Raw genomic sequence first — 9,424 nt, forward strand, 5'->3', positions numbered from 1 at the left:
TGAGAGTTTGGTGATGGGGTGTAGAGTGAGTTGAGAGGGTAGAGGTGAAGTGTTCGGAGGTTGGAGTGAGGGATTCAGGTTTTTGGGAGCTTGGTGTGCATTAGAGTTATGGGGAGGAGGCTGAAGTTACCATTACCTGATATCCACCTATTACTAACAATTGACGTTATCCTGCCAATTTGCCTCCTAGATGGGTTCACCCCCCTGATGATCGCCTCGTGTAGTGGAGGGGGTCTGGAGACAGCGAACAGTGAGGAGGAAGTAGATGATGCTTCTGGGAACCTCATCTCCGACTTCATTTACCAGGGGGCCAAGCTCCACAACCAGACTGACCGGACGGGTGAGACTGCCCTGCATTTGGCTGCACGCTATGCCCGTTCCGACGCAGCCAAACGCCTCCTAGAATCAAGTGCAGATGCCAACATTCAAGACAATATGGGCAGGACCCCTCTGCACGCTGCAGTTGCTGCTGATGCCCAGGGAGTTTTCCAGGTAAGACCATCACCTGTTACTGATTTCACCAAAAGTCATCACTCCTGTGACTAATTTTGCCCAAAACATTCACCACCATTACCAATCTCACCAAAAAGAACCATTCCCACAATTGACTCACTAAAAATGATCACCTACACAACTGACTCACCAAAAACAATCACCTCCTTTGCCAATTTCACCAAAAACCATCACTTTCCCCACTAACTTGCTGAAAAACAGCCACCTCCAAGATCAATTTCACCAAAAGCACCACGTCCACTATCAATTTTGCCCAAAATAATCACTTCTGTTACCGATTTCACCAAAAATCATCACCTTCACTGCCGATTTCCCCAAAAACCCATCACCTCCAAGCCAATTTCCCCTAAAACCATCACCTTCGCTATCAATTTCCCCAAAACCATCAGCTCCGCTACTGGTTTCACCAAAATGTCACCAGGTTGATATTGAATCAGATAGTTGAATGGGGAACAGTCTCAAGATGCAGAATAGCCTCCAATTATTCCTCCATACTCTCTGTGCTCTCCCCTGCTGATACTGACCCATGTTTTATTGTCTACTTGGCAGATCTTGATCCGGAACAGAGCCACGGATTTGGATGCGCGAATGCATGACGGAACCACACCATTAATCCTGGCTGCACGGTTGGCTGTGGAGGGAATGGTGGAGGAGCTGGTGAACTGCCATGCTGACGTCAATGCCGTGGATGACTTTGGTATGGAACTCACATCACCAAATAGGAATATAGCAGGATTCCAGAGGGGCCTGTAATTGGAACAAATGTATTGGCAGGGCTCACTGATTTGGAGTTGGATAGTTGAGGTCAGGGGTCGCTATTTGCAGGTGAATTGCTACAGCCAAGTGTCAGTGATCAAAGGCATGTTGTTAGGGTCAGGAGTCACTGATTAAAGATAGATTGTTGGGATCAAAGGTCATAATTGGAGGTTGATTAATGGGAGGGCTTATCCCCGAAACGTCGATTCTCCTGTTCCTTGGATGCTGCCTGACCTGCTGCGCTTTTCCAGCAACAAATTTTCAGCGGTTGATTAATGGGGTCAAGGGTCACTTATTGGAGGTAGACTGTTGGGGTCAGGGGGCCAGCGATTGAATGCAGAGCGTGGGTTCACTATTTAAGTGACAGATTGTTGGGGTACACAAACTGAACCTGGAGTCAACTCCAAGGTTGCTGATATTGAAGAACAGTCTTCTCTTTCCAGGGAAATCTGCTTTGCACTGGGCTGCTGCTGTCAATAACGTGGAGGCAACATTGGTCCTTTTGAAAAATGGAGCCAATAAGGACATGCAGGACAACAAGGTAAGTCGGAGCTATGCTGACACAGGGTGGATGGGGAGGTAAGCAGCAGGGAGTAGAGATAGATGGGTGACACAGGATGTTCAGAATAATTGGCAAAAGAACCAGAGGGCGAGGAGGACAGGAATCAGATTCAATGGGAACTTTCTAAAGAAATTGGAAAAATGTAAGGGGTAATGCCAAGAGAGCAGTAACTAATTGGATAACTCTTTCAAAGCTCTGGCACAGACACAATGAGCTAAATGTCTCCCACGCTGTATTATTTGCCGTTACACGTGGCGTCAGGATGGGAATTTGTGGTTTTGACTTTCCAGAATCTTCTGGTGCTGAGCTGTGTTAATCTCTGTTTCTCTATCCTCACTCAGGAAGAGACCCCACTGTTTCTGGCAGCTCGGGAAGGGAGTTATGAGACGGGCAAGCTCCTGCTTGAGCACTTTGCGAACCGTGAAATCACTGACCACATGGACCGATTGCCCCGTGACATTGCTCAGGACCGCATGCATCATGATATCGTGAGGTTGCTGGATGAGTATAACCTGGTGAGGAGTCCTCAGGTGTCAATGGGCCCCAATGCCACCACCCTCTCCCCGACAATCTGCTCACCCAATGGCTACGTGGCCAACCTTAAGCCGGCCAGCCATGGCAAGAAGACCCGGAAGAACAGTGCCAAGGCTGGGAGTGGCAAGGACTCCAAAGAGGCCAAGGCAAAGAGGAAGAAATCTCAGGACGGGAAGGGAAGCCTGTTGGACAATCCAGCTGTCCTGTCTCCTGTTGATTCCCTGGAATCTTCTCACACCTATCTCTCGGATGTGGCCTCTCCTCCTCTCTTGACATCCCCCTTCCAGCAGTCACCCACTATCCAGCTCAACCATTTGCAAGGACTAGCTGGTGATGGGCAGCTAAACCTGGGCCACCTGAGCATGGGCAGTAAGCAGGAGATGGCTCTGAGTGGGAGCAACAGGATGGTCTTCGAATCAGTGGCTCCTCGCCTCTCTCATATGCCCAGCTCCAATGGGCAGGCTCTGGGCAACACTTCAATGGGCATGAAACTGGGAGGAGCTGGGACTGTGAGCGGCCAATGTGACTGGCTGGCTAGGATGCAGGCCGGAATGCAGCAAAATGTTTACAGTGCCTTGAGGAACCCAGTCCAGTCCCAAGCCGGCAGACTCCAGCAGAACCAGCACGGGATGATGACCTCCTTACACAATGGACTCCCTAACACCGCCTTATCTCCGATCGTCAGCTACCAGGGTCTGGCCAACACCACCAGGCTGTCCCAACCCCATCTGATACAGCAGCAGTCGCAGGCCATGCAGCCCCTCAATACCATGCCCACTGGAAATGCTCACCCCACGAGTCAAAGCTACTGCAATGGTGATTCACGACAGAATGATCTGTCCCCAATGGGGGCAAACAACCTCCCTATGCACATGGTTTCAGCTCAGGAGACCCAGCTGGTCCAGACATCAATGCCAACCTCCATGAGTCAGTCAATGGCCACCACCCAGTTCCTGACTCCCCCCTCTCAGCACGGGGGCTACTCCTCTATGGACAACACACCAAACCACCCCTTCCCATTGGCTGACCACCCTTTCCTCACCCCCTCCCCAGAGTCCCCTGACCAATGGTCCAGCTCCTCACCGCATTCCAATATGTCAGATTGGTCAGAAGGTATCTCCAGTCCTCCAACCAGCATGCACTCCCAAATGGGACATCTCTCTGACCAGGTCTTCAAGTGAATCCCTCTTTCACCCCCAACTCCATCCTCTTTCTCCCCCAATATCCAGCCTCCCCCTTCCCCGGTGACAATGACAGAGACTTGTATTGGGACAGTGGGAGAGCCTTCAATTGGACTTTAAGAAGATGTTTGTCCAGTTCCTGCTCCAGTTTGAAGCAAATGAGGATGGGATAGATTTTTATTCTTTGCTTTTTGTTTAATTTATTTATGTACTTTATGATTCACTGCATTCTTTATTTAAAAGTGTCAATGGGTTTTATCTGTTGGTATTGAAGAGTTGGCCGATTGTCATGTGTTTGCTGATCTCCTTCACAAACCTGGGCAGTTAGAGACTGTAGCTTGTGTAGAAATCTGACAATTCATTTTAAAACAAAAAATTATATCGCTGATATTTGTGTCAATTGGTTTTTAGCCAAATAATTTGTTGCTAATAATTAATGTATAAAATAGTGTGACTTATATTTATGCGAGTTCTGAATCTTTGCAGGAGGGAGTAAAAATGAACCATGTAAACATGTATCTGTCAACCCCAGATTCTCACACCAACACTCACTCAATCACTTGCTCAATCAATCATACTCATTCACTCACTTACATTCACTACCTCACTCTTTCCCTTACTCAGTCACTCACTCACTTATTCATTCAATCCCTCACTCACATTCACTCACTCCCTCTCTAATCACACACCCACTCAATCACTCACACACACATTCACATGCAATTGTGTGTGCACACTTCATAGACTCTTGCTCTCTCACACATTCACCTGTACACACTGTTAATCACCCTTTTGGCTGCATACACTCTAGGGTGTGGTGTGAGAGTGTTGAGTGCTCCAGCTACACAATGAATGGCATGGCCTTCTGAAGGTGCTCACACCTTGATCAGTTACAGCAGACTTCACATTTTGAAAACATTACGAGTGTGGCTTTCAGTCTTATCATGGAGCTGCTGTGTTCATGTTATCCTGAAGATTCTGATATTGTGGTCTTGGCCCCTGGAATTGAACCCAGGAAAGTGAGCACTTGTGGTCGATACCAGGAGAGATGCTTTTAACTTGTGTTTTGTTTTTGTAACCACCCTGTGAAGATATTTGTTTATTTCAATAATGACACTATGTTTGTTTTTTAAGTAAAAAACATTTAAGTTATTCTGGGTAGGAGGGAGATACTGAGAGATGAGGATGGGGTGGGGAGCAAAATATGAACAGTTTGGGTTGTGATGAACTAGCAGGCGAGTTCCACATCCAGATGTATTCCTCAACTTCCACTCTCCACTAACACTGTCATCAAGTACCCCCTCCTCCCCCAACCCCAACCCTGCAGTGGTTATATTCTCCCCCACTCTCCACCAACACTGGCAAGAAGTCCTCCACAACCCTGTGCACTGAATATATCCTTCCTCATTCCCACCCATCAAAATTCAAATGTTGCCAGTTTACAGGGATAGTCTTCAGCTCCATCTGTCATTATCAGCAGGATGCCACAGCTGGAGGTCTAAAGGGAGCTGGATGGGGCTTGTGGGGGAGTGGAGGGCAAAGAGGGAGGGTGGAAAATGTCCTAATTTTGGAGTGACAGTGTATGGTGAGGGAGGTAGGGATGAAAACATGACAGACAAAATGCCTTTATACGTAATCTCTCAAAATGTGAAATTCCTAAGGGGGGTTGGGGAATGTGGTGCTGAGAGCACCCCCAGCTTTCTAATTGGAGATGTGGGGATTGCCTTTGAAAGCACGCGGTGTAAACATTGATTTGGCTGTTCAAGTGAAATCACCATTTCTGTGGACATTGTAAATAAACGGTGTTTTTTAAAGAAGATTTTGTTTCAGAAATCTGTATGATGTAAGTGAGACATTTAAATCTGTCCTGACTGTAACAAAGTATTTTTTAGACTCCAATTTGCCCGTGAGAAAATATTCTGGTTTTATAACAGTTGACCAGTGGGCCTATTCTAAAAATCTGGTGTATTCCTGTTAACTGCTTTTTGTAAAAGGTTCCTATAACAATAAAACAGTGCCAAGGGCATCTAGATCTGCTTTGACTGCTTGTTTGCTCTTCATTTCTTGAGAATCACCATGGTTCTTGTTTCTGCACAGACTCCCTCACTCCAGTCCTTCAGCTGGGAGAAAGACAGCATCTTGAATCAATGTAACCTTTCACTTTTATCATCGCAGGATGTTCCCTGACGTTTCAATGAAGCATAAGTCACACATACATTGACATTGAGCCACATCAAATTATTAGAACAGGTGACCAAATGGCTGGTCAAAGAAGTAGATGTTGAATGAGTGTGTACAAATCTGAAAGGGTTAGTGATGAGAAGTGCTATATGGATTTGAAGAAGAGAACAGCCTAGGATCTTGAAAGAGTGAGATATTCTAACCCCAGGAAGTAATGGCAGTATCACTGGACTAGTAATCCAGAACCCCAGGCTTATGTTTTGGGGAATGGTTTCAAATCCCACCACAACAGTTGGTGAAATTTGAATCCAATAAAATAAAGTCCAGAATTAAAACCTTATTGTGATTATGTAGCCATTGCTGATTGTTGTAAAAGCCCATAAGGTTCACCAGTGTCCCTTAAGGAAGGAAATCTGCCATCTTTACCTGGTCTTTACAGCAATGTGGTTGACTCCCAGCTGCACTTTAGGTAACTAGAGATGGGTAATAAATGTTGGCCCTCCTGGCCAGTAATGCTTACAGCTTATGAACAAATAAATAACGTGATTCAGATCCTGATAATCTCTGTAACAATAAATGTCACATTAAATTATATCTAATTATTGTCATGCAATAAACTGCATGTTGTTTAAGATAAGACCTTTGTCTTATCATACTACCACACAAGACTAGACAGACCCCAGCCAGGAGAAAGGATATTTGCAGCAAATCTACCAGATAACTCATGCAACATGGGGTCAGAGGTGAGCATACCATTTAGCAGCCTCCTCCTGCTAGCAGGGCAGAAGTCTGAAGACCTCCTCAGAGGGCAGCTCGTGCACAGAGTCTGCAAAAGGAAGGGTTGAACATTCGAGAACCCCACAGAAGAGAACATCATGACTAGACTCGCAACGCAGAATCTACAACCAAGGGTAAAAGATGCTACTTGGTAAGAAATGTGTGTGAGAGCTGGAATCTCCCTGTATAGCTGGAACATCAATCACACTGAGGCAGTAACAGATCATTGGCACTTGTGCAACAATGATCCTGAGTCAAGATTTAATGAGAGAGTAATTGGATGGTGAGCAGTCCGTGCCCGAAATTGTGCCCTGTTAGCAAGAGGAAAATGGGTTTTTAAAAATGGCGCAGTATTATAGGCTGGGAAATTGCTTATACAGTAGATTAATTGTTACTGCCATAGCTGACACTATAAGACAAAGCTACAGTAATAAAAAGCAAAGACCAAGGTAGCAATTTAACACTAGATCATAGACTGGTGATGTCACAATCGGCCAATCAGAAGCTTAAACAGACAAACCCTCGTGAAAGGCAAAAAGGTAGGAGAATGAGAGATATGGTATTGAGAAAAACAAAATATAAAAATATTTTTGAAATGGTGAAAGAAACATTAATAATTCTAGAGAGCTACAGACTGCAGGAATCATTGGGGAAAAAGATGATGATGTATGGGATTCACCTTACAGGACCACAGAAAGCAGGATTCACTGAAGTTGTTCAAGAAACTGGAATAATTTATCAAGGCTGCAATTATCAAGATCCGTCTAGAAAAGCTGTGAAAGAGGCTGGAACTGGCTTTCAGAAGACAGGAGTCTTCTAAATATTTTCCAGTTGAACAAGTGCCTGTTTCAGTTGGAAAGACACCCTCAGAATGTCATCCTAGGGATTAAAGGTATCCAATCTAAAGGGACATTCAAAGCTCACACTGTCAGGCACAGACTTCAAATCTAACCATCTTCAAACCAGAGACCAACCAGTCTCCTAGCTCCATAGAAAATGCATTCCAGTACAATAGCAAAACACCCAGACCATCTGAATTGGTGAAGATGAGATTTTAGGCGAGATTAGTTTGTGGTAAATGTAATTATATACATGAATATAGATATCTTTGTTCTGATTCCAGCTGAAGATAAAACTACACAAGGAAGACCCCAGAGTAAAATCTAATCAATCAGAAATAAATGTTAGAACTTGGCTACTGTGGTGGTTGAACACTGAACATATTATCATGAGACTGTTAATGTTCTTTAACTAAGGAACCCAAGCTTTTAATACAAAAAACTATATCTATAAACCATAAATAGATAAAAAGATGTTATTAACATAAAACAGTCAAAATGTTATTTTGCTGTTTTTGACCCCCAGCAATATATTTTATAGATACTCAATTCCACTGAAGTGTCACTCCTATTTTAACTTTTCAATTTCTTAATCAAGCCATCTAGTTATGATAACCTAAACTTTTTTTCCAATTCTGACAGGTTGAAAACTTCTAAACAAATTCTCACAGTTTGGAATCTTCACTAAGAAAGCACTCCTGGTCTGCGGATTTCTACACAGTTCACAAAGCTGATCTTCTGCTAGGATAAAACCTGATTCTTCTGATCTGAAAGCAAACTATCGGTGACCTCTCTTTCTTTTGTATATCAAAAAAGTTCAATTCTGTGAACACATCATCAATTAACCCCGCAGGTATTTCATCAAGATTTTTAATTTAAATTCCATGTTTTCTTTCAAGTAATTAGTTAGTTCACTGTTCCAGATGAATTTCTGACCTGCTTTTTAAAAAGTTACCTTTGCAATATTGAAATTGTAAATCTATTTTACCTCTACTTTAAATCCAAATTAAGATAAAAATAATCATTCTGCATTCATAATGAATTTAAAAAAGCTGGAAGGAGAGATGCTGCATAAGAACATCAGGGTCTGAAAGGGTTAATGCCTTAAGCACCACCCACTCCGTTGCACTGGTTGGGGAAACAACACTACCGGATTTTAAAGGAAGCAAATCTACATCTAGTATTTCGTTATGGTCTCCAACAATGTCCATTATGCTCATGTAACTTGTAGATTGTTGCTAGCATGCAACAATTTTTATTAATTTATTTATTCAGCAGGTGACTCGAACTGAGGGACATTGTAAGACCATTTCAGAGAGCAGTTGAGTCAGTCACATTATTCTGGGTCTAGAGCCATACATAGGCTAGACCAGGTAAAGTTGGCAAATTTTCTTTGCTTCGTGAGTTGTGCGGGTTTTTATGATTAACAGTGGTTACATGGTCAGTTTTTAATTCCAAATTTGTACTGAAATCAGACGTCAACTTTGGGCATTTGGGATTTGAACACATCCTAAGGAATCAGCCTGGCTCTTTTGATTACTGGCCCAATGACACTACAGGTCGTTCTGCTAAAATCCCCTTTTAGTCAGTCTGGGTTGCCATAAGGTGATTCATGATTTGTGGACATTGTTTGGATAATGTGAACTTTGTATTGAATGGGTATAGTGATTTTCTATTAGTGATCTTCTATAGCACGATTTTCTATAGCAGTTTTCAATAGCATAATGCTGCAGAGAAACACAACTGGGTGTTATAGCAGAACTACCTGTACCACTAGGCCACCACAGACAAGAACCACTTCTGGTTAGAATACTAACTGGTTTCACTCAATCATTCCAGATCAAACAGGCCCCGTAAATCCCCACCAGAAAATGGAGAGAGAGGGTGGAGAGCCTGAAGGACGGAATTCCAGTGCTAGGCCGCATCCAGATGAAAGCTGCTGATGGTGAAGGAGTTACACTCAAAAATGTACTAGGGCAGAATTGTAAATGAGAAGCTTTGCCCAATAGTGAGCGTAAGGAGAGGTGGATGGGCGGGGGGGGGGGGGGGGTGGAAATGTATACGTAGGATGTACTGAACTC

General features: G+C 43.8%; 1 protein-coding gene across 1 annotated transcript; it reads left to right on the plus strand.

Moving 5' to 3' along the window:
* Positions 1–108: 108 nt before the first annotated feature.
* LOC122564626 (neurogenic locus notch homolog protein 1-like) lies at positions 109–5,588 on the plus strand. Its single transcript, XM_043719716.1, has 4 exons — positions 109–492; positions 1,063–1,210; positions 1,713–1,810; positions 2,173–5,588. Exons 1-4 carry the CDS (start codon positions 109–111, stop codon positions 3,544–3,546), a joined length of 2,004 nt encoding a protein of 667 aa, XP_043575651.1. The 3' UTR covers positions 3,547–5,588.
* The last annotated feature ends 3,836 nt before the right edge of the window (positions 5,589–9,424 follow it).

This window comes from Chiloscyllium plagiosum, chromosome 30 (assembly GCF_004010195.1).
Source record: "Chiloscyllium plagiosum isolate BGI_BamShark_2017 chromosome 30, ASM401019v2, whole genome shotgun sequence".
Classification (NCBI taxonomy): Eukaryota; Metazoa; Chordata; class Chondrichthyes; order Orectolobiformes; family Hemiscylliidae; genus Chiloscyllium; species Chiloscyllium plagiosum.